The sequence below is a fragment of the Asterias amurensis genome, chromosome 16 (genome assembly GCF_032118995.1).
Source record: "Asterias amurensis chromosome 16, ASM3211899v1".
NCBI classification, from domain to species: Eukaryota; Metazoa; Echinodermata; class Asteroidea; order Forcipulatida; family Asteriidae; genus Asterias; species Asterias amurensis.
The window spans coordinates 1,333,951-1,359,793 of NC_092663.1; the positions used below are offsets into that span (position 1 = coordinate 1,333,951).

General features: G+C 37.9%; 2 protein-coding genes across 2 annotated transcripts; one reads left to right on the plus strand and one right to left on the minus strand.

The window, feature by feature from the left end:
- Nucleotides 1–1,377: 1,377 nt before the first annotated feature.
- LOC139948842 (microfibril-associated glycoprotein 4-like) lies at nt 1,378–4,180 on the plus strand. The gene is made up of 4 exons (XM_071947185.1): nt 1,378–1,947; nt 2,490–2,638; nt 3,277–3,541; nt 3,916–4,180. Exons 1-4 carry the CDS (start codon nt 1,497–1,499, stop codon nt 4,170–4,172), a joined length of 1,122 nt encoding a protein of 373 aa, XP_071803286.1. The 5' UTR covers nt 1,378–1,496; the 3' UTR covers nt 4,173–4,180.
- Nucleotides 4,181–4,276: 96 nt separating this feature from the next.
- On the minus strand, nt 4,277–18,513 carry LOC139949144 (uncharacterized). Its single transcript, XM_071947546.1, has 14 exons — nt 18,225–18,513; nt 17,617–17,803; nt 16,915–17,036; nt 16,342–16,428; nt 15,525–15,690; nt 15,040–15,152; nt 14,464–14,623; nt 10,353–10,489; nt 9,563–9,761; nt 8,991–9,115; nt 8,253–8,339; nt 7,349–7,544; nt 6,831–6,943; nt 4,277–6,085 (listed from the first exon to the last, which is right to left on the minus strand). Exons 1-14 carry the CDS (start codon nt 18,304–18,306, stop codon nt 5,838–5,840), a joined length of 2,022 nt encoding a protein of 673 aa, XP_071803647.1. The 5' UTR covers nt 18,307–18,513; the 3' UTR covers nt 4,277–5,837.
- Between the last annotated feature and the right edge of the window lie 7,330 nt (nt 18,514–25,843).

Here is a 25,843-nt window from a genome sequence, read left to right on the forward strand (position 1 = left end):
CCTTGATCCATTGATCGCTTCTTTTGTGACGCACATTATAATGCGCAACCACCAACACATTGTCGTAGACAATTTCATTTTGGGGAGGGGGGGCAAAGACATAATTTAGCTGGCTGTTTTATGTGACGAACCATTCAATTGTCTTGTTGGGAAAGAGGTTGCATGGGTACCGAGCGTGTGGATGCACCCTTGCGTACCCCCATCTCCAACCACCTGCCCCCGCCCCCACCTCCCCGGTTACAAAATTGCACATGCAAGTTTTTACTTCCGGTTTTGTAATCATATTATAGTGTATAATCATTCTAGCGTCTTGTTTTTTTTAGTATTTCAATCCCCTTGTCTAAGTGCGTGCCCTCAATGACTTTGATTTATTTTGTTTTAATGCAAACCCACTCATTATGGTCATAGGTTTATTGATTGTTTGTTTGTTTGTTTTTTATTTCCAAATATCACAATAAATAATCATAAAACATACAAGAAAAAGGAACAAGGGTGATTCAAGGAGGGCACCAGGAAAAAGGCCCTGGACCCTTTATAATATAAATTATTTGGTTTTAATTTATATTTTGATTGTTAAAATGAAAGTAAAGTAAAAGGTGTAATGCATACAGCAAAAATAGCTCAAAACAATGATTGTTTGTAACTAAACTGTTTTTAACAGTTTGTTTGCTATGCAGCCATAAATACATATTGAGAGTTGATAACAAAAACAGAACATATTATTTTAGGAAATTACAAGACTAGATCAATTGGAAAGGATAATCATGGTACGCGTGTAGTTACAGGTGGTGTCATTTTAGGTTTTGACTAATAGTCTTTCTCGAAGGCTATTAGTTATCTTATTTTGTTTTAGTTACAGTTCAAAACTTTTGCAACTACTTACAGTGGATTCTTGTAAAAACCAATAAGTCCCCTATATAGCAATAGTTAGACCGGTATCTGGAATATAAAGATCTATACTAGTTATATGAACGTATTCCGGAATCTTATAAATAGCTATCACATGATGTTATGCGTCACGACTTTGTTTCCGTTCAACTTAAAACCAATTACCGGTTGATTCTCCTTGTAAGGTCTTAAGGAAGAAAGTCACACTAAAGGGAACAATTCAGCCAAAACCAAATTTGTTAAAATATCAATTTTAGCCCCAAAAATCAACAAATTATGAGTTGAAGCATGTTTGGCTGTTTCCAGCAAAAGAAGAAACTCTTTTATATTGACCAATGCATATCAAAAGATGATTTTCTGTATAGTTTTCAGAGGAAAGTTTTGAGTTTTCGGACTCCCCTCTGCTCGTAATGAGCGAGTCTTTATGGCGTGTGAGTCACCAATTTTTTGAGGGTGGATCGGTGCCGGGAGTCGCTGAGGCATCTCAGCTCGATTGCACTGCTACTCCTGTTCGCCGTGGCACCTCGTGTGATCCTAAAACTCTACAGAAAGTTGGTTTGATTTTTTATTTCATCTGCAGTTTAGTATCCTAAAAAGGAACAAGAAGTATGTGGACTGTTGGGTTGTTAGTGGTGCTTCTATGCGCCTTTCATACGATTTCACAGAGCCCCGGTGCGGGTCCGGGTTCGGGTCCGGGTTCGGGTCCGGGTTCGGGTCCCGGTTCGGGTCCGGGTTCGGGTCCCGGTGTTGACCCGGGTGTTGGTCCGGGTGTTGGTCCGGGTGTTGGTCCGGGTGTTGGTCCGGGTGTTGGTCCGGGTTCGGGCCCGGGTTCGGGCCCGGGTACGGGCCCGGGTACGGGCCCGGGTTCGGGCCCGGGTTCAGGCCCCACTACCGGGGGCGGTGGTCCTAGCGTTGGTGGACCGGCTGCGGGTGGACCGGCTGAGGGTACTCCAGTGGGCCCGTTCAGTCCAGCTGGCCCGACGGTCGGCGGACCAACCATCGCAACCAACGCTGATAAGACTTGCTGTGGAGGGGTATACAACGCGGCTGCTGGTGGATGTAAGTATATGCTCACCATTTGTTTTATTTTAATTTTATTCTGGAACAATTATTTGCTAGGCGATGTAGTGAAGCTTGAAGTTGCATCACCCCATGTCAATTTCTAGCCCTAGCCACCTCAAAAGACTTCATTGCTACGATGCGGCGAGTTTGCGTCTTCGTATAAATCTTTGAAACGCTTTATTCGCGTGAATATCACCGTTTCTTAGGCACAGTGAAAACGGACAGGGATTGAGTCTAAACTCTAATAAGGGTTCGAAATCAATGTATGTCTTCTTCTTATATTACTATTAAACTGGAATACAGCCTAAGTTTGCAGAAATAAAATACCTTTATTTCTTATACGTTGTTTCTTTACAACCGTGGTTTCTTTATAACGTTCTTACTCTATACCAAACGGTTGTGTCTTTATACCGTTCTTACTTAACAAACGGTTGTTTCTTTATACGGTTGTTTCTTTATACGGTTGTTTTTTTATCATCATTTCATTATACCGGCGTTTCTTTATATAACGAAGTTGTCTGTTCTTCTGTATGAAACAGCTCCTGTGCATATGCCGACAAATTGTCAAGACATCCGGGAACTTGGCGGTGGGCGTGACGGTATATACACAGTTTTCCCAGCATTCTCCGAACGTTGTAAGCCAATCAGAGTGTTCTGTGATCAATCACAGCAAGGCGGTGGATGGACGGTAAGATAATCGATAACTAATAATCAATAAGCTTAAACATTGCAAACATTCCATTCAACCATACACAGAGTCAACATTCTTTTCTCCGTGATTCAACAAAATTCGAGACATGCCATATTCACCTTTGACCTCGGATCCAATCCCATGGCGTCAGATTCGCAGTTTACGCCGATGTACATGTGTATACAACCATGATGACACCAATACCTGTTCTATACCCCCTTGCGTTCGCAAAATCTACCAATAGTTGAAACAATACTTAAGTTTATATAGACGGGTCCCATGTCTTTCTCTGCTGGCACTAGTCTTACGGGCCCGATGAAATTTGGCTAGAAATGGTTTTCAAAATAATATCAATACATGTTGTTGTAAATTCGGTCAACCAATGGACAAAAAGTATCAATATCATGTGACATTTAGATCAACCAATGGACAAAAAGTATCAATTCCATGTGATCGACCAATGGACAAAGAATATATCACCATTAGATTAACCAATGAACAAAGATTTCCGCAACACCATGTGACTTAAGATCAACCAATGAACAAAGAGTAACACCTCCATGTGACAGTAGATCAACCAATGGACACAGAGTAATATTCTTGTTTTTTTATTTATTTTTATATTTACGCCTCAGGTGATTCACCGTCGTGTCAATGGGCGCAAAGAATTCTTTCGTGACTGGCTCTCCTACAGGAATGGGTTTGGTTACAACTCGGGAGAGATGTGGCTTGGGAACGAGGTGATTCATGCCCTATCGGCACAAGCTCGTTACGAACTACTCGTTGTTTTGGAGGATTGGCAGTTCACATTCGTCGAGGCTCACTACAGGCATTTCTATGTAGGGAGTGAGGCCACCAACTACACGTTGCGAGTGGCTGGTTTTACAGGAGGTCCAGCAGGTAATTTTTTATCAGTCACTTGGTGGTGCTTAATCATGACGTCATAAAAAATGCCCGTTTAGTGGCTGTGTAAACCAATAACTGTTTCAGTCATCGCCTAGTGACAAACCAATGGACAATGCAACCGAAACAGTTGAGACTTTTAGGAACTCTGGGTGGCAGCAGACTTATCAGGTAAATCCATTGTTCTTAGAATTGTGCGCATGCTCAGAACAATGTAAACAATGGATACCTGCTTAGTCTGCTGCCACCTGCCGTTCCAAAGTCTCCCATTGATCGCGACCGAAATACGCACACTTACAACTCAAGAAATCCTAACTTGGATTCTAAAACTAAGTTTTGTAATAACTTTTGCTTCTTTTTTGTGTGTGTAGGTGACGCCCTTTCTGCCCACAATGGCCAGCAATTCTCGACCTTTGACCGCGACAATGACCTTTGGCACGGTAACTGTGCTCAGGAGTACACCGGAGCTTGGTGGTATTCCTCATGTCATAACTCCAATCTCAACGGCAGATATTTAGGTGGTATCGTACCGGCAGGGCAGAATGCTAAGGGAGTGGTCTGGTTCCCGTTCCATGGGTATGGATACTCACTCAAGTCATCGGTGATGATGATCAGACCGCGAGTCTGATAGGCCTAGATTTGGGTATCGGGTGTGAATTGGCGGCGCATTTAAGGAAACTTCAAGACGGCATTCAAAATCCAGGGGTCACATGAATCTTTAAAGAGGCCATTTAAAATACGGGGGGGGGCACAATGATTTTAAAGAAGCTTCAAAATCCAGGGAACACATGTATACTATAGGAGGCCATTCAAAATCCAGGGGACACGTGAACACCTGAAGAGGCCATTCAAAATCCAGGGGGACACATGTATACCTAAAAAGTCCATTCAAAATCCAGGGGGCCACATGGATATTTAAAGAGGCCATTCAAAATCCAGGGGGCACGTGGATATTTAAAGAGGCTACTCAAAACCTTATTTGACCTTTGACTTGGGACGGGAAAGGGTTACAGTGTGTAATATTCCGATAAGGAAAAGAGAAAAGTATTCATTTCTTAGGATCATAACAGCTTAGTGTTTTAATCTGCTCTGTCTACAAACTGTTCATTTAAGATATTTCCATGAATTTAAATACCGGTACTGGTATTTTATTTGGTAACTTAATTACCAATGCAAAACGATGTTTTTCAAATAATAATTAATTGTAAGTCATATATAATAAAATATGATGTATAAAAACTTTGATTGTTTGAAATTTTAAACTTTGGAATCGTAAACGAAAACCGTGAACAATCTTTTGCTTTATAAGCTTATTTGAAGCTTAGCGATTTCACTTTCCTTTTAGTACAACATTTATATAAAAATGTTCAGAATTTGGGTTTGCATATACCGTGTGTTGTGTTAAAGCAGTGGTCACCTTTGGTAATTGTCAAAGACCAGTCGTGAATCTAAACATGCTTATTAACAAACGTGAAATTTTACGTTCAATGGTCAATGAAGTTGCAAGAGAATAAAGGAAGAAAAACACCCTGCTTGTCGCACGAAGTTATGTGCTTTCAGATGCTTGAATTCGGGACCTCAGCTGAGGTCTCAAAATCAATTCAAATATTTGATGTGTGAAATTATTCCTTTCTCAAAAACTACGTTACTTCAGAGGGGGCTGTTTCTCACAATGTTTTATACTACCAACAACTCTCCATTGCTTGTTACCAAGTAAATATTTATGCTATTGGAGAATGACCAATAGTGTCCAGTGCCTTTAAGACACATGTGGTAGAAGTAAATTTAGAAGATCATAGTGTTTTACATGTAAACCCCCTTGCACTGCCGCCATCACTGAGGTCAAAGTTGAAACACGTCTCGCATACAACTGTCAACCAATGACTATCCTTTATTGATCTACTCAGTGAGGGTGCCGTTTCAGTCTTGCCAAGAGGTTTTTGCAAAGCACAAAATTAAAGGAAGCTGTAGGACGAATCTAACCCTAAATGCAAAGATAAGAATTGTAATTTTGTAAAAACATTTGATATTAAATATCTAAGGAATAAAAAATAACCTTTATTGACTTGATTTATGATCATGTCTACAGTTTCATCGAGGATGTCTTTTAAAAGGATATTAATTTTCAAAATACCGCTACTCAATTATGTTAGAAATAACAACCAAAATTGTGTACATAAAATTCCTTTATCAATTCCTTTTTTCAATGAATAAAATCCCATTTAATTGAACATTCAAATGGAGATAATTATGTCATTTATATACCCAAACCGTCCTACCTGGGACTTACTTTTTATATCAAAGGCATCACCGTTGTCAACAACATCACTGCATAGAGCAGAATGATGTGTTGACCAGCAGAGGGCGCCCCAACATTTACAGGATCATTTTCACCATCCACTTCTTCATTTTCACCATCCACTTCTTCATTTTCACCATCCACTTCTTCATTTTCACCATCCACTTCTTCATTTTCACCATCCACTTCTTCATAACGGAAGACGACATGATCCCCATTGCTGACATTCGTCATCGCCAGATCTATGAAGCAAAAACAAAACAAACTGTATATTATTTCATGTGACATGTTATGACATTATTTACAAAATGCGTTTCAAAGACCTATTCGCATTAAAACATCCATTGCGCACGCGCTTACTATTGAATGAGGTGCATGCTGGTCTAGCTAGCGATCAAACCTCATATCAAATCAAATTTCATAGAGCTGCTAAGCACCAACATTTGCTTAGCATGAAATTTCTTCCTAGACAACAACAGGATTACCCACCAAATGTGTTGCATATTGCTTGTTACTGGTATGCAGCTGTTGTTTGCTTATCCCGCTGAAAACCACATAGAAAATTTGGTTGGTAATCTTGTTTTTATCAAGGAAGAAATGTCATGATAAGAAATGTTTTGTGCTTAGCAGCTCTCTGAAATTGGGCCCTTATCGCTAGCTAGACCAGCATGCACCCCTTAGGTCTAGTAGATTGGTCCACTGCCCTACTAAATCCACAAGGATATAAGAACATTTGGCTATGTATACCCATGTACGTCGGATTTAACCGCAAATCTCCAGAACCATGAACGCCATGTAAAGTAATGTGAGATCAAAGGTGATTATGTCGGAACGTAAGTGTGACGCCAGATATTCAGGCTCAGGTTCCGATCAGCAATTCACTGGATTCGCAATTAACTGACACAAGAGGGCGTGTATTAGTGCAGTTGCTCGATCTGTAATGTTTTGATTTCTTTAAAACCTCATAATAAATGAAAACAAACTTACCGTTAGGTATCATCATATTGGAGCCCGCGTAGTACCCAGTCCAAGCTTTTCCGTTGACATTGGACACTCCGTTAATCTCCGTCACTGTGTTCATTTGCATATCAAGAACCGCCCTTGAAGAAAATAAATGCACGCACAAATTACCATTCGAAATAAAACAATAGTATGTTGTGCATTATCGTCAAAGCATTACTGTAATTTAAAAAAACGTGTACACTTAAGATGTTTAATTTGCCATGGGAATAAAGAATATTAATTTGTGTTTTACCCTAGCACCAATGTGTGTTCGCACTGTGTACAATATGCCTTTGGAAAAAAAATCGCAGGCATATTACTTGGTGGGATTCGAACCCACGACCTTTGCCAATCTAGAGAAGTTGTCTTTACCAACTATAGACCACCGAGATTTCCCGGTAGTTAAAGGCAGTTCGAATTCTATGTTTTAGCAACGGGAACCACAACGATTTAAAAAAATTGCACCTGGGATAAAGCTTGTTAATTTTGGTTGGTACACTTACTTGACATAGATTGGTAACTGGTCATTTGCGTCTTGGAGAAGATCGAATGCCGTAGTACCAGTGGCTTGGATCAAAACAGGTCGGTTACAGACTTGTTCGAAGCTATTGTTGGTGTTTTCGCTTGAGAAGGTCAGGAACGCGACATTATACAATAGTGGCATGGTTGGAGCAATCACAGTTGGACCACCGCACGGACCTTGCATGAAGTAACAACAGCAAGGTCAACATCGATGTGTTAGTTTCAAATATCGGTCTCTCTAGGAAGAAACTAATAGTAAACTTTCGTGAACAACCATGTAAATCTCTTTTGTGTGAGTGTTGGCTTTGAGAAGAGACGGTGTGGTCTCGACGTTTCACAGTAGACTCTGCTCGTCTTCATCAAACGGCTGTACCTTCTCCTCTTATTGGTTGTAGTCGAAAGTTTACTATTATAATGTATACAGTTTCCTCATAATATTGTATCCACACCATGCAAAGCTTCAAACAATACTTAATTCCTGGGCCCAATTTCATAAAGCCTGTAAGCATGAAGTTTCTCCCTTTGATAAAAACAGGATTACCAACCAAATTTCCACGTTTTTAGGATAAGCAAACAACAGCTGAATACCAGTGACAAGCAATATGCACCAACTGGAAATTTGGTTTGTAAGCATGTTTTAAACAAGGAAGATATTTCATGCTGAGCATATAAGGCAGAGTTGGAAGTGTACATCAATGAGGAACAATAGATCAATCAAGGAGACGTCACAGCGCTACGTTTAGAAAATTTCCAAACTTAAAAAAAGGTAGTGGTGGCACTTTAAGACTAACTAATGTACATTAACCATGCATGGCTTTCATTGCAACAACTATTTCGATAGTTGCGGTGTTGTGCCAACGAAATTAAACTTGACATAGTCCTTACCAGTGTAGTTTGAATCATGACCAGCAGATGTATTTACGTACTGCCAGAGGTAAGCGCTTTCGCTAGTGATGTCAATAAAGTCAACTCCTGAAAGAAAAAACAAAAAACAGAATCGGATTCGTATCATGTGACATTAGATAAACCAATTGACAAAGATTATCAATACCATGTGATATTCGATCAACCAATGGACAAAGAGTATGAGTACCGTGTGACATTAAATCAACCAATGGACGAAAAGTATTAACACTATTGATATAAGATCAACCAATGGACAAAGACTATCAATATCACGTGACATAAGAGTACAATGGACAAAGTATCAATGCCGTGTGACATTACATCAACCAATGGAGGAAGAGTATTTATACCACGTGACATTATATCAAACAATGGACAAAGAGTACTAATATCACGTGGTATAAGGTCAACCAACGGACAAAGAACATGTGACATTAGTTCAACCAATGGACAAAGAGTATCAATACCATGTGACAATAGATCAATTAATGGCGCAATAGTATCAATATCACGTGACATTAGATCAACCATGGGAGAAAGAGTACCAACACCATGTGACATAAGATCAACCAATGGACAAAGAGTATCAATACCGCGTGACATTCGATCAACCAACGGAGAAAGCGTTTTAATATCAGGTGACATAGTCAACCAATAGACAACGAGTATCAATACTACATGAACCAATCGCTATGTATAAAGATAAGTCCAACTTACCCACTAGTGAAGACATCTTGGTTGCGTTTTCAAACAGCATCCAGTAAAACGGATCGTTTGAAGGAACATTATTGATTGACTCAATAAAGTGTCCGTAAGTTGGATCCACTGGACTGATTGTAAACCTGAAGGACATCAATTGCGATTTAAAAAAAAAATAATATAATGTATAATTAATACAAAGAGGTACAAGCCGGGAAAATTGCGTCTAAAAAGCATAAATTTAAAGGGGAAATGTATGTCCGCGTGTTAGGGGTACACACCTGCTCACCGTTTACGTAAATAAGGTGATGTAGAATAATATATCACACTTTAGATGACTGCTGAAAATATTGAAGATACACATTCAAACCAGTCACCTATAACAAAGGGGGGAAATAACTCCACGTTCGGCAAAGGTTCACGGTTGGAAACGTGTACAAAAGACAATTATGGGAGGTCCACGGTTGCAGGCGTAAACAAGCTTGAGTGCGTGTGTGGGTCTGTTTGTCTACATAGAATGGGTGTTTCATTCTTTGTTATTTCTCTTTCATTCCGTTCTTATTTTTATTTTTTTATGTTTGTTCGCTTACATGAAATTGCTTCCTTGTTGTTGACTAGCAGCAAGCATTCCTTGATACAAAGTTGCCTTAACTGGCACCATGTACTGCATGCCACACAGCTGAAGAACGTTTTCGACACCATCAACGGATAGGTAAGAATTTACCAGCTGAACGTCCCCCATGCCTGAAGTCATATCCGCCGAGGGACAAAGGTTATCAACGTTGTCAGCTACAAACAGAAACAATTGTATACTTGTTACATTGTCGTTTCTTTGTCATAACCCTTCTCGAAAGAAAGCGTTTCATTTTCTCATGTAGGCACACATATCAGTCGAAAGCTCACAGATCAAAAACACATATTTTACTCAAGTATCATTTTAGTATATTTTTTAACTTTAAAGGCCCTGGACACTATTACTCAAAATAGTTGTTGACATAAAAATAAATACTTGATTAAAAGCAATTGAGAGATGTTAAGAGTATCAGACATTATGAGGAACGGTTCCCTCTGAAGTGACGTATAGCTGAAGAAGTTATTTATTACTAAACGAAAATTGATTTGATTTCGAAACCTCTGTTCGAGTCCCGAAATCAAACATCTAAAAGCACACAACTTCGACGACCAATTGCGCTCAAATTTTCACTGGTTTGATATTTTATGCATATGTTTAGACACACAAAGTGAGAAGACTGGTTTTGACAATTACCAAAGGTGCCCAGTGTGTATTTAAACAGAGGAGTGGTGGTGGATAAGTATAGTGGTTTATTGTTTTCTGACGAAAGATAATTATAACATCTAGCCATGGTGCCCCACACTTACCTAAGGTATCTGCAAAAAGAAGAGCAAACACCACAACCATCTTGGTATAAAGTTGAAGAAGCCCCATCATCAATTGAGTCGTAGCTTTAGGAAGACTGATGATGATTTGACAGAATAAACTGATTAAATTGATCAGTGATCAAGTGGTAGTTATATTCTTAGAAGTAAAGTTAACTATACAACCGCTCACAATGCACGTCCGGGGGGAAATGAACATGGAATAGTTTTGTAGGGCGTTTTTATATACCTGCTGTAAAGGTGATTCAAGGGGAAAATCCCACATCATTGTAATATACAACGACTGTTTTCAGTACACAAAGATGGCGCGGGTTACGGCTTTAAAGGTATAGATGGCTACTTACCCGTCATCGGTTGTCGGTCGGTCCGTTCGTTTCGCTTCGTTGGGTCGACCCCGGTCTGCCTTTGGTGCATGCGTTCGAATAGCTTTGACGTCATTCCAGAGGCTCACCCGGGTCAGCCCCGGGGGCTAGGGCGAGAGTGGTCGTTCGATTAGAGGTAAGGGTAGCCTGAAAGTCTGAAAACATTCTTCAAGGCTCGATTTGCAAAACCGGCGTGTCATTTGACCTCTGACCTCTGTCATTTCACACAGATACGCAGTCAAATTCTATTGCGGACTTGAGAGCAGTGACTATTTCTGCATCTTATATTTCACTGCACGTTCAGTGTATCCAATGGGAAACGCTGGATCTAGCGGGATAGTTAAAGAGGCCGTTAAAGGTCCAGTGTGGCACATGTACACTTAAAGAGGTCATTCATAATCCCCGGGGACACATAGGTATTTAAAGCGACTATTCAAAATCCAGGGGGTCACATGGATATTTAAAGAGGCCATTCAAAATCCAATATGTTTTCCCTCTTTTTTTATTTAACCATAATTCAAATAAGTACTGTTTTTTTTAGCATACTTTTTACAAAAACCGCTATGCACTTATCATTAGTTAGTAACCATTTTTTTTTCAAGTTCTAATGAAGTCTGCCCTCGCATTATATATACCACTAGGTAAAGAGAAGTAATTGAAACATCAAACTCAAAGACAGAAGTGTCATAATTGGAATTTGGACCCATACTCCGATGACTTTGTAATCACCAGAACTTAACTGATTCTCTAACCACTCGGCCATGTAATAATTATTGTTAATATTTCAATAAAGTTTCATTTGGTAACTTAACTACATGCAAAACGACTTTGTTCGAGTGTCAATTAACTATAAGTCATAATACATAAAATGTCAACTTGATGTGTACATGTAGTCCTTAACAGGTTCACAATTAACTATGTTTTTTTTATTTTTTGCCTTTTTCGGTAATATATAGCAAATTTTCTTGAAGATGTTTTCAAAGTGTTGAAATTATGCTGTTTTTCTCCATAAAATATTTTTGGGAGAACAAACTCAGTATCGGGTGCACAAACTTAGCAAATAAAAAGGAGGGTTAGATTTGTTTATCCTTTGGTGCTCAAATCAAGCTGAAAAGTGGAAGGGATAAATTTGTTTATCCTTTGCTGCTCAAAACCAACCAAAAAGTAGGAGGGGTAGATTTGTTTATCCCTTGAAACTCAAACGCGTCAAAATGTGCGATATGTTGTAACAAATAAGTGGAATTTATCTATTTTTAAAACGTAAGCATAGCAAAATTAGATTGATTCGTAAAATCTACAGCATGTTTTTCACGATTTGATGGAAAAAAAATGGTAAAACAAAAACTTATTGCTTTAAAATTCTGTTTCGAGAGCAATTCTCAGACCATAATGAAAATTGTAAGATACTTGACAAATAACCAAAAATAAACAGGTTCACAATTAAATAAACAATTTTTAGTTTTGTACTGTTTTTGGTTATAAATAGCAACTTTTCTTGAAGATGTTTTCAAAATGTTAAAACTATACTGTTTTTCTCCATAAAATACCGTTGGGAGAACAAAGTCAATATCGGGAGCACAAACTTAGCCAAAAAGAGGAGGGATCCGGATGGGGCACAAGGATATTTAAGGAGGGCATTCAAAATCCAGGGGATACATTAATAGTTATAGAGGCCATTCAAAATACAGAGGGTCCGGATGGGGCACAAGGATAAGGAAGGCTATCCAGCTAGCTAGGGACACATGGATATTCAAAGATGCAATTCAAAATCCAGGGGGACAAATGGTTTTTTAAAGAGGCCATTCAAAATACAGGGGGGGCACAAGGATATTTAAAGAAGCTATTCAAAATCCAGGGGACACATGTATACTATAAGAGGCCATTCAAAATCCAGGGGACACGTGAACACCTAAAGAGGCCATTCAACATTCAGGGCGGACACATGGATATTTAAAGAGGCAATTCAAAATCCAGGGGGCCACATGGATATTTAAAGAGGCCATTCAAAATCCAGGGGGCACTTGGATATTTAAAGAGGCTACTAAAAACCTTATTTGACCTTTGACTTGGAACGGGTAGGGGTTACAGTGTGTAATATTCCGATAAGGAAAAGAGAAAAGTATTCATTTCTTAGGATCATCACAGCAAGCTTAGTGTTTTAATCTGCTCTGTCTACAAACTGTTAATTTAAGATATTTACATGAATTTAAATACCGGTATTGGTATTTTGTAACTTAATTACCAATGCAAAACGATGTTTTTCAAATGTTAATTAACTGTAAGTCATATATAATAAAATGTTGATGTATAAATGTTGACCTCAATTTTAAAAACTTTGATAACTTGAAACCTTAAACTTTGGAATCTTAAAAGAAAACCGTGAAAAAATTTTTTAGTTTAAAAGCTTATTTGAAGCTTAGCGATTTCACTTTCCTTTTAGTACATTTATATGAAAATGTTCAGAATTTGGGTTTGCCTATATCGTGTGATGTGTTCAAGCAGTGGTCACCTTTGGTAATTGTCAAAGACCAGTCGTGTATCTAAACATGCTTATTAACAAACATGTGAAATTTTTAGTTCAATGGTCGTTGAAGTTGCAAGAGAATAATGGAAGAAAAACACCCTGCTTGTCGCACGAAGTTATGTGCTTTCAGATGCTTGAATTCGGGACCCCAGCTGAGGTCTCAAAATCAATTCAAATATTTTGATGTGTGAAATTATTCCTTTCTCAAAAACTACGATACTTCAGAGGGGGCTGTCTCTCAAAATGTTTTATACTACCAAAAGCTCTCCTTTGCTTGTTATTATTATTATTATTATTATTATTATTATTATTATTATTATTATTATTATTATTATTATTATTATTATTATTATTATTATTATTATTATTATTATTATTATTATTATTATTATTATTATTATTATTATTATTATTATTATTATTATTATTATTATTATTATTATTATTATTATTTATTCGGCATAAAACACATAGTACAAACATATACAGTTCAAAACAAAAGCCAGGGACATATTCCTGTATCTTTGGCCATTATATTAAAAGTCTATAATTATTTACAATTAATCTATAAAGACATTAAGAATATTAAGACAAAAACAGAAAGATAATTAAAAGCAGGGACGCAAAATGAGTAAAAATGCAAAATAGCCACACCCCCTCCCATCAAGCAAGTAATAAACTTAACCAGCAATAAAGAAACATAAGAATGAAAAATTGGCAAGAAAGGTTTAAAACGGTTCCTCTAACAGTTTAAAAAAAGTTATATACAACTATCAGACAATGACTATCCTTTATTGATCTACTCAGTGAGGGTGCCGTTTCAGTCTTGTGACGTCATATGCAAGAGGTTTTTGCAAAGCACAAAATTAAAGGAAGCTGTAGGACGAATCTAACCCTAAATGCAATGATAAGAATTGTAATTTTGTAAAAACATTTGATATTAAATATCTAAGGAATAAAAATAACCTTTAATGACTTGATTTATGATCAGTCTAAGCTTCGTAGAGGATGTCTTTTAAAAGAATACATTTTCAAAATACCACTACTCAATTATTATAGAAATAACAACCAAAATTGTGTAGCTACATAAAATTCCTTTTTGTTACAATTTTGTCAATTAATTTATACAATTCCATTCAATTGAACATTCGAAATGAGATATTTCATGTATATACCCAAATCTTCCTACCTGGGATTTACTTTTTACATCAAAGGCATCACCGTTGTCAACAACATCACTGCATAAAGCAGGATGCTGCGTTGACCAGCAGAGGGCGCCCCAACATTTACAGGATCATTTTCACCATCCACTTCTTCATAACGGAAGACGACATGATCCCCATTGCTGACATTCGTCATCGCCAGATCTATGAAGCAAAAACAAAACAAACTGTATATTATTTCATGTGACATGTTATGACAATGTTTACAAAATGCGTTTCAAAGACCTATTCGCATTAAAACATCCATTGCGCACGCACTTACTATTGAATGAGGTGCATGCTGGTCTAGTCTAGTTCCCTGACCAAAGATTCCTTGACGTCTCTTGTTAAAAATCTTAGGTCAGGTATCATCCACGGTTAAAAATAGAGCATGACGCAACTTGTCAGGGTCGGGGGTCAAAGGTGATTATGTATGACGCCAGATATTTAGGCTCGGGTTCCGATCAGCAGTTCACTGGATCCGCAAATAGCTGACACGAGAGGGCGTGTATTAGTGCAGTTGCTCGATCTGTAATGTGTTGATTTTTTTTAAACCTCATAATTAATGAAAACAAACTTACCGTTAGGTATCATCATATTGGAGCCCGCGTAGTACCCGGTCCAAGCTTTTCCTTTGACATTGGGCACTCCGTTAATCTCCGTCACTGTGTTCATTTGCATATCAAGAACCGCCCTTGAAGAAAATAAATCCACACATTAGTATCCGAAATAAAACAATGTGTAGTACATTATCGTCAAAGCATTACTGTGATTTAAAAAAAAACCAATTGCACCGGGGATAAAGAATAATGTTGTGGTTTAACCCTTACACCCTTACACCAATGTTTGTAAATGTGGAAAGTCACAGGCATATTACTCGGTGGGTTTCGAACCCACGACCTTTGCCAATTTATAGCAAGCCTTACCAACTATAGACCACCGAGATTATCCGGTAGTTTTAGAGGCAGTTCGAATCCTACCATTTAGCAGCGGATACCGCAACGATTTCAACAGTGTTAAATTTGCACCAGGGATTAAGATCATTAATTTGAGTTGGTACACTTACTTTACATAAATTGGTAACTGGTCATGTGCGTCTTGGAGGAGAGTAAACGCCGTAGGACCAGTGGCTTGGATCAAAATAGGCCGGCTACAAACTTGTTCGAAGGCATCGTTTGTGTTTTCGCTGGAGACGGTCAGGAAAGCAATCGTAGATGGGCCACCGCACGGACCTTTACATGAAGTAACAATAGAAGGGTAAACATCGTTTTGTTAGTTTCAATAATAATATTCTGGGCCCAATTTCATGCATAGCGCTGCTTAAAGGTAAGCACATTTGCGTGCTTACTATATAGCATAAAAATTGCTAAGGTGCAAGCGTATTTCACAGGTTAGAAGGAAAATTTGGCGGCCATATTGCGTGTTTACCGTGGATTTACATTGTGACATCATTTATTTTCGTACGGTAAGCATCGTGTGCTAACGGTTAGCAGCTATGAAATGGATATCGGACAGTAAGCACAAAATCGGCCGCTAAGCAGCGCTATGAAATTGGGCCCTGGTTGCTGAAACCCCCCTTATGGTTTTACTCGCAAACATACTATTGTCATCTATACTTTAGTTTCTTCCTTTGTATCGACACCGTGCAAAGCTTCAAACATTACTTGGTCCTGTCTATTAGGCAAAGTATAAAGTGTACATCATTGAGGAACAAAAGAGCAAGCAGGAGTGGTCACAGCGCTACGTTGAAATTGTCAAACTAAGAAAGGTAGTGGTAAAGACTAAAACTAATTACATTGCGGAAAATTCATAAGTTTTCGTTGCAACAACGACTTCATTAGTTGCAATATTGTCTACACAACTAAACTTGACATAGTCCTTACCAGTGTAGTTTAAATCATAACCAGCAGATGTATTTACGTACTGCCAGAGGTAAGCGCTTTCACTGGTGACTTCGATAAAATCAACTCCTGAAAAAAAAAAAACAGATTCGTATCGTGTGACATTAGATCAACCAATGGACAAAAGTATTAATACACGTGACATTAGATCAATCAATTTACAAAAATTATCAATACCATGTGATATTCGATCAACCAATATACAAAAAGGATGAATACCATGTGACATTAAATCAACCAATGGAAAAAGAGTATCAATAGCATGTGACATCAAATCAACCAAGTGGACAGAGAGTATGAATACCATGTGACATTAAATCAACCAATGGAAAAAGAGTATCAATAGCATGTGACATCAAATCAACCAAGTGGACAGAGGGTATGAATACCATGTGACATTTTAATCAACCAGTGGAAAAAAAGTATCACTACCATGTGATATTAGATCAACCAATGAAGAAAGAGTATAAACACCATGTGACATTGTCAACCAATGGATAAAGATATCAATACCATGTGAACCAATCGCTATGCATAAAAATAAGTCCAACTTACCCTCTTTTGAAGGCATCTTGGTCGTGTAGTCAAATAGAACCCACTCAAATGGATCGACTGAATAAACATTATTGATTGATTCTATCTTGTGTCCATCAGTTGGATGCACTGAAGTTGTAAACCTGCAATAAATCGATTAAGATTTCAAAACAAATATATGTCATTATTGGTGATTTATCATTATTATCTATAAAATATTTAAAAAAATATATACAATGAGTAGGGTAGATGGCCTATTAACTTTCGATCAAAACTGGACCTTCTTCAGAGGCATAAACTGAAGTACATATCTATTTCTAGAAAAAAAGAGGGGAAAGGGATTAAGTGAAGGATCCAGGAAAAAGCGGGAAAATTATAGCAATCAAAGTTTCTGTTTCAGAAACAATTGGTGGCTATGGACCAATAGGAGTGAAGTGACGAGGACAAAGGATGTTCGGTATGAAATGATGGATTACTGGACCATACTGGAGAATAGCGATTACATTATAAAACCATACAACGACAGAAAAAAAACGAAGTGTATGATTGTATTAATTAAGTTCGCATGTTTATGTTGTAGATGCAATTGTGTATTAATGATGTAGCATTGAGTAGAGGTATACACATTCAAACCGGGAACCTGAACAAAAGAGGGCAATTGCGTCAACGGTTCGGAATGCGATCTATCTACTTTTTATTATTATTATTTTACTTTTCGCTTACATGAAATTGCTTCCTTGTTGTTGACTAGCAGCAAGCATTCCTTGGTACAAAGTTGCCATAACTGGTACAATGTACTGCATGCCACACAGCGGAAGCACGTTTTCGACACCATGGACGGATAAGTGAGAGGTTACCAGCTTTCCCGACGTCATATCCGCCGAGGGGCAAAGGTCATCAACGTTGTCAGCTACAACAATCATTATTACAATAATATATTCATAAGTCATTTTTTTTAAAGAGAACAATAAAATGTACATTGAGAGAAAGATAAAAACTACAAATAAGCAGATTACAAATAAGCAGCTTCAAATAAATGATTTCTTAACATAGACTTAATGAACATTCTTAATTCTTAATGTAGGCTTTTAGTTTAGACCAAGTATAGCCTACTGTACGTTCTCCTTTTTTTTCTTCGGAAAAAAAAAACACCCGGTAACTGGGTCTACATTATAACAAATCGAAGTTTAGTGTTAAGTTTTGAATTACACAGTGTGTAACATTCTCTGACAAAGTAGATGCTGGATGTGTTCGAACAAATCATGGTGGATTTATAGGCATAGGTTATTGTTATTGTAGAGAGATAATTATTACTGGTGCCCTACACTTACCTAAGGTATCTGCAAAAAGATGAAGAGCAAACACCACAACCATCTTCATGATCTTGGTATAACGTTGAAGAAGCCCCATCATATAAATTGAGTCGTACTGATGATGATTTGACAGAATAAACTGATTAAATTGATCAGTGATCAAGTAGTAGCTATATTCACCAGTAGTACGTAGTAAAGGCAACTAATCAACCGATCGCAATGCACGTCGTGGAGTGAAATAAACATGGATGGTTTGTACGACGATTGAAATGTAAATTCCCATGTAATACGCAATTGACTATTTCTGGTAATGCATTGCACAACATGCAAAATCCCGACCAGACGACACATGGACTTTGGTCGTCACAAAAATAAAACATTGTATGCATAATTAGCTGTTGCGACCTACCGTCGGAACAGGTATTGTTTTCGTCGAGATTTTTATTATTTTTATTATTATTATTATTATTATTATTATTAGCTGTTCCGACCTACCGTCGGAACAGGTATTGTTTTCGTCGAGATTTTTATTATTTTTAGCTGTTCCGACCTACCGTCGGAACAGGTATTGTTTTCGTCGAGATTTTTATTATTTTTATTAGCTGTTCCGACCTACCGTCGGAACAGGTATTGTTTTCGTCGAGATTTTTATTATTAGCTGTTCCGACCTACCGTCGGAACAGGTTTTGTTTCTGTCGTGATTTTTATTTTTTTTCTTATTCTTTGTTTCTGCCTAAAACCCATAGCATTTGTACACGTTTTTTTCTTTAAGCCTAATCTCCCAAACCATAATACGAAAGAGTGAGTTTATTATACAAAATTGTAGCTTAGAACATAAGCTTTACTCTAAATGTAAAAAATTTTAAGAATCTTAATTAATTAACCACGTAATCTTCCTTTGAATATAACTGGATGCAGTCGCTTCCATGTTATTGTTAAATATTATCTTTGGTAAATGCCATGCAGTATGTACCTATCATGAGTTGTGACTTCTTGAGATGAGTCTACGCGTTTGAATATAACTGGATGCAGTCACTTCCATGTTATTGTTAAACATTCTCTATGGTAAATGCCATACAGTATGTAACTATCATGAGTTGTGACTTCTTGAGAGGAAGTCTACTCATTCTGTTTTCCTACCATCGTTCAGGACCCATAACAATCTAACCGAGTTCTGGGCCCATATACTTTGCACGCGACAAAGTACGAAGGTTTAGGGATTTCGTTCAAACGAACGTGCGTAATTGAATAGGGGTTTTTGACGACGACGACACACCATCGTGTCCACAGATTTACACTAAACTTAAACAGTTTGCAGATAATGATAGTTGAAAGCTTCCCTTAAAATATTACTTGCTGTGGTGCTGTAGTTTTTGAGAAATTAGTAAAAAAACTGTCAACGTATGACTGGGACCGAGTTGGTTTGGGACCGAGTTGACCGGTGTCATGACAAAAACTGTCCGCTGGCAATAAGTGTCCGCTGAGCATGCGCAGTAGACCCTGGACACTATTTGGCATGTATTACGTGACAAATAGTGTCCGCCCAACAAAAAGTGTCCGGGCGCCGTGCTGCACAGTGCTGATTTATATTAAAAGTAAATACAAGCCCCCAAACAATAGACGAACAGAACACTCAAAAGTATGTCAAGATTAGTATCTTATCATGAAAACAGTGCAGGTTTAAAAAGTACGAATTGTGAAAGTGCTAAAATGTTCTTACGAATTATTTACAATAAAATACAACGAAGAAAGCGTTCAAGTAAAGACAAGCTAGGTTTTGCGTGTCTAAAAATATTATGTTATATACAAATTACACTAAAAATTAACCATTTACAAAAATACATGGAAATATAATATAAACAACTCTGAAAAGTATTACAATATACAGGCGAAATACGAAAGATAAAAATAGTACGATATAATTAAAATCAGAAATAGACATTCATGATTAAAACCTGTCATTTAGAACACGAACAGCTGTGGGGTAAAAACTCTGCAAAGTACGGTTGGATCCAGATTTAATTGAACGGAAACGATTCTTAGACGGCATGGGCTGAAAGAGGGAATGTGCTGGGTGAAACTGGTCATCTACTATAGAGAGGGCTCGTTTTTTAACTCGAGAGAGATACAGTTCATCAAGAGATGGAAGTTGGCAACCTATGATTTTACCAGCTGTGCGAACGATCCGGCTGATACGCTTCCGGTCATCGGCTGTTGCATTGCCCCACCAAACGATCACTCTCAATCACCGCTCGGTAGAACTTCAACAGAAGTGGCTGACTGACATGGAAGCTTCTCAGCCGTCTCAAGAAAAATAATCTTTGCAATAAGTGTCCGCTGAGCATGCGCAGTAGACCCTGGACACTATTTGGCATGTATTACGTGACAAATAGTGTCCGCCCAACAAAAAGTGTCCGGGCGCCGTGCTGCACAGTGCTGATTTATATTAAAAGTAAATACAAGCCCCCAAACAATAGACGAACAGAACACTCAAAAGTATGTCAAGATTAGTATCTTATCATGAAAACAGTGCAGGTTTAAAAAGTACGAATTGTGAAAGTGCTAAAATGTTCTTACGAATTGTTTACAATAAAATACAACGAAGAAAGCGTTCAAGTAAATACAAGACATGTATAATAAAATACAACGAAGAAAGCGTTCAAGTAAAGACAAGGTTTTGCGTGTCTAAAAATATTATGTTATATACAAATTATACTAAAAATTAACCATTTACAAAAATACATGGAAATACAATATAAACAACTCTGAAAAGTATTACAATATACAGGCGAAATACGAAAGATAAAAATAGTACGATATAATTAAAATCAGAAATAGACATTCATGATAAACCTGTCATTTAGAACACGAACAGCTGTTGGATAAAAACTCTGCAAAGTACGGTTGGATCCAGATTTAATTGAACGGAAACGATTCTTAGACGGCATGGGCTGAAAGAGGGAATGTGCTGGGTGAAACTGGTCATCTACTATAGAGAGGGCTCGTTTTTTATCTCGAGAGAGATACAGTTCATCAAGTGATGGAAGTTGGCAACCGATGATTTTACTAGCGGTGCGAACGATCCGGCTGATACGCTTCCGGTCATCGGCTATTGCATTGCCCCACCAAACGATCACTCTCAATCACCGCTCGGTAGAACTTCAACAGAAGTGGCTGACTGACATGGAAGCTTCTCAGCCGTCTCAAGAAAAATAATCTTTGCAATAAGTGTCCGCTGAGCATGCGCAGTAGACCCTGGACACTATTTGGCATGTATTACGTGACAAATAGTGTCCGCCCAACAAAAAGTGTCCGGGCGCCGTGCTGCACAGTGCTGATTTATATTAAAAGTACATACAAGCCAAAAAAATAGACGAACAGAACACTCAAAAGTATGTCAAGATTAGTATCTTATCATGAAAACAGTGCAGGTTTAAAAAGTACGAATTGTGAAAGTGCTAAAATGTTCTTACGAATTATTTACAATAAATACAACGAAGAAAGCGTTCAAGTAAAGACAAGACCGTCAAAAGTATGTCATGGTTAGTATTTACTATTTTACTTAATAAATAATTAAAAAATGCAGGTTAAAAGTACGAATTGTGAAAGTGCCAAATGATCATAAATAATACGACTATTATATTCAAACACAAGCAGGAGAGCGTTACAAAAAAATAATAAATAAAACTAAAACTAAAAGGTTAAAAAGGCACGCTATGATGATGCACGCTAACCGCGGACACTATTTAGCAAGCTTCCGTAAGCAATGTGACGTCGTGGACGCTTGACCAATCAGAACACAATAAGCTAATGAGCGGACACTTATTGCCAGCGGACAGTTTTTGTCATGACACCGGGCTCGTTTCAGGCGACGAGCGTAGACGACGAAAATAGACCGCCCGGGATTTGGAATGATTTACGGGTAAAGTCACCTTGTTTGCGCCGAGGACCAATTGCCTAAACTAATTCCAGTGTTTCGCGTTACTTTCGGAAATTAGACCATGATCGACAAACAAAAACTCTTTGACAGGAATACAAAAGCAGAGATTTTATTATGCTGTTCTCTGGTGGTTGAGTGGCTCAGTTTTATAGAGCTGCTTATAATAAACAGGCAAAACATTTTGCTTTACAAAATTGCAGAAATTGAGCAGAACACCTGGATTCACAACTTGAACATGAGGCATGGGTTAAGCTGCTTTTTGTGTAAAAAGCTATTATGTAGTTTGGTCCTGGGCCAATGGCTTTTAAAGGAAAGAATCGCAGCGCTTACGTAATCAGTGAACTGTGCTTACGCTAAGCGTATTTTACAGCTTAGCATGGAATGTGTTCTTCACGTCACAATTCGCATCAAAAAATTTGCTACAGTTGACTAATTGTGCTCAACTCCTGCGAAACTTTCACTGCGAAAACAGTGACTTAAAAATTTGATTTGCGTTCGCAGGAAAAACCGTGCTTTACTTGAGACAAAAGTACGCAGGGGCGACTAGTGTGCTTTAGTGTTAAACTCGCGACTACAAATTATTATTTGAGTCGCGACTACTGTTTTCCTCTACTCCGTTATAATCGTGTCCACAAATCGACTACAAAATTTGTCCCGACTACCTGTTTGGTGAACCAGTTGTGTTGGTTACTACTATTCGCAACATAATTAATATTGCCCTTGCGGCATAGCGGCACAAATCTTGAGAATCCGTACTTTATCTCGACAAGTGTCATAGTTAGTTTTGAAGTGCGACTAGTCGAGTAGTAAATTTCACTAGTCACATCCATTTGCAACATAATTAAAAATTTGTCCCGACTATATTGGTGAACCAGTTGTGTTGCTTACTACTATTCGCAACATAATTTATATTGCCCTTGCGGCATAGCGGCACAAATCTTGAGAATCCGTACTTTATCTCGACAAGTGTCGTAGTTAGGTTTGAGGTGCGACTAGTCGAGTAGTAAATTTCACTAGTCACACCCATTCGCAACATAATTAATATTGCCCTTGCGGCACATAGCGGTACAAATCTTGAGAATCCGTATTTTATCTCGACAAGTGTCGTAGTCAGGTTTGAGGTGCGACTAGTCGAGTAGTAAAATTCACTGGTCACCCATTCGCAACATAATTAATATTGCCTTTGCGGCACATAGCGGCACAAATCTTGAGAATCTGTATTTTATTTCGACAAGTTGAGTCATGATGGGAACTTGCTTAATGAAAAAAGATTCAGTAATCTGCTGAAGCATTGGTTTCTGCGCTTACGTCAAGCGAAATAGACTGCTTATAGCAGGGATTTCTTTTGTTTGTGTGCTTCCAAGCTCGCACATTATTTTCCAAGCTTGCACATCACAGTAAGCGGAAAACGGTGATCGTAAGCGCAGACTTTGGTGGTCATAAGAACCATGTAATTTTGCCCTATGAGTAGGTTTGGTAAGGCCTACACTTCAAACATGTAAAGTCAAAAAAGATTGTTAGTACATGAGGGGAAATCTTGTGAAACTGGTCCAATTTGACTCTGCTTCACTGCGTAAGCAAAGAATTGACACATCAGAAGCGCGGATATTATCGCTTACATAAAGCATATTTCACAGCTTAGCAGGGATATTTTTGCTTGTACGCGGTGAAACTTATCATAATTATGTAATCTTTGCTTTGAACTAGTTGCACAGATATTTCAGCGCCTGCAAAGTAAGCGGAGAATGGTGGTTGTATAATAAATGGGCAGAGTTTGGTTGAAGCAGACAGAGCCATAAAACTGGGCCGTGTTCTATAGGGGAAATTATAGCTTGACATTATTTTTATGCCAGTTTTGGTCTCAGCGACGTACACATACAAGTACAGAGTCAGATACAGACATTACGGTGCAGAAATCGTGCAATTAAAATGTCTCATAAGAGCGCCCCCTATCGGCAGGAGTAGGAAAATAAAGGAGTATCTTACAAATTAATGTGTTTTTAAACACGTAAAATAATATCAAATGGAAGCGTTAGGATGTTTAGCTTAATTCCTATCATAAAACATATTAAGATTATTAATTAATTAACCACCAGTGACCCTCATTTGCATATTAATTAGGAAATCTTTGCAGCATCATATCTCAAGAACTTCACGGCCGACTTTTCAACTGTTTGTTCTTAAAGACTCCTTGGGGGTTGGAGATTAATTTGAAAAAACTGTGACCTCAAGTTGACCTCTACTTCCGCGTCAACCGGAAGTGTCACCATATCTCAAGAACTATACAGCAGATTTTCAAAATATTTTCAGTTATAAACTCCTTAGGCATAAAATACTAACTTTAAAAAACCGTGACCTCAAGTTGACCCATACTTCCTGGTCAACCGGAAGTGGGACCATATCTCAAGAACTATACAACAGATTATCAATTTTTGTTCAGTTATAGACTCCTTGGGCATTCAAGATTAGTTTGAAACAACTTTGACCTAATGTTGACCTTTACTTCCGGGTCAACCGGAAGTGAGCCCATATCTAAAAAAAGTACAAAGCTAATGTTCAAACTTCAGTTATAGACTCTAAGGCAATAAATATTAGCTTTGGAAAACTGTGACCCCAAGTTGACCTCTACTTCTGGGTCAACCTGAAGTGGGACTATATATCAAGATATACACAACCGATTTTATAGACTCCTTGGCATTGCAGATTAATCTTTGGTAGCTGTGGGCCCATGTTGACCTTTACTTACGGGTCAACCGGGAAGTAAGACTTTATAACAAGAGCTACACAACTTTTTTGAAACCTTTTTCAGTTATATATTCCTTGGGCAATGAAGCACATAATCCAAGCAAAACAACACGGAACAGCTTCGTGTTTGTTCACAAACACTTAATGTCTAGTTTTTATTATTATTATTATTATTATTCTTTGTTTCTCGCCAAAACCCCATTGCATTTGTACACGTTTTTTCTTTAAGCCTAATCTCCCAAACCATAATACGAAAGAGTGAGTTTATTATACCATATTGTAGCTTAGAACATAAGCTTTACTTTAAATGTAAAAAAAATTGAAAATCTTAATTAATTAACCACGTAATCTTCATTTGAATATAACTGGATGCAGTCGCTTCAATGTTATTGTTAAATATTCTCTTTGGTAAATGCCATACAGTATGTACCTATCATGAGTTGTGACTTCTTGAGATGAGTATACGCATTTGAATATAACTGGATGCAGTCGCTTCCATGTTATTGTTAAACATTCTCTATGGTAAATGCAATTCAGTATGTACCTATCATGAGTTGTGACTTCTTGAGAGAAGTCTACTCAAGTCTCCTTTTGTTGTTTTTCTACTTACGTTCTGGACCACAGCGAATTCTCTTTTTATTCGTTTCCTAACCGAGTTCTGGACGTACACGAAGGCATAGGGTTTTCGTTTAACGAACGTGCGCAATTGAATAGGGGTTTTTGACGACGACGACACACCATCGTGTCCACACATTCTACCTCCATGTTTACACTAAACTTAAACAGTTTGAAGATAATGATAGTTGAAAGCTTCCCTTAACATATTACTTGCTGTGGTGTTGTAGTTTTTGAGAAATTAGTGAAAAAAATGTCAGCGTATGACTGGGACCGAGTTGGTTTGGGACCGAGTTGACCGGCTTCGTTTCAGGCGACGAGCGTGGACGACGAAAAT

Bases quoted from the DNA above. Each gene is read 5' to 3' on its own strand.
- LOC139948842 (XM_071947185.1), top strand. From the start codon at position 1,497: ATGTGGACTGTTGGGTTGTTAGTGGTGCTTCTATGCGCCTTTCATACG. The intron at 2,639-3,276 runs GTAAGATAATCG...TTTACGCCTCAG, and splicing joins AGCAAGGCGGTGGATGGACG to GTGATTCACCGTCGTGTCAA. The intron at 3,542-3,915 runs GTAATTTTTTAT...TTGTGTGTGTAG, and splicing joins TTTTACAGGAGGTCCAGCAG to GTGACGCCCTTTCTGCCCAC.
- LOC139949144 (XM_071947546.1), bottom strand. From the start codon at position 18,306: ATGATGGGGCTTCTTCAACGTTATACCAAGATCATGAAGATGGTTGTG. The intron at 15,691-16,341 runs GTAAGGACTATG...CTTCATGTAAAG, and splicing joins TTATGATTTAAACTACACTG to GTCCGTGCGGTGGCCCATCT. The intron at 6,086-6,830 runs GTAAGTTTGTTT...TTTGCTTCATAG, and splicing joins CAATATGATGATACCTAACG to ATCTGGCGATGACGAATGTC.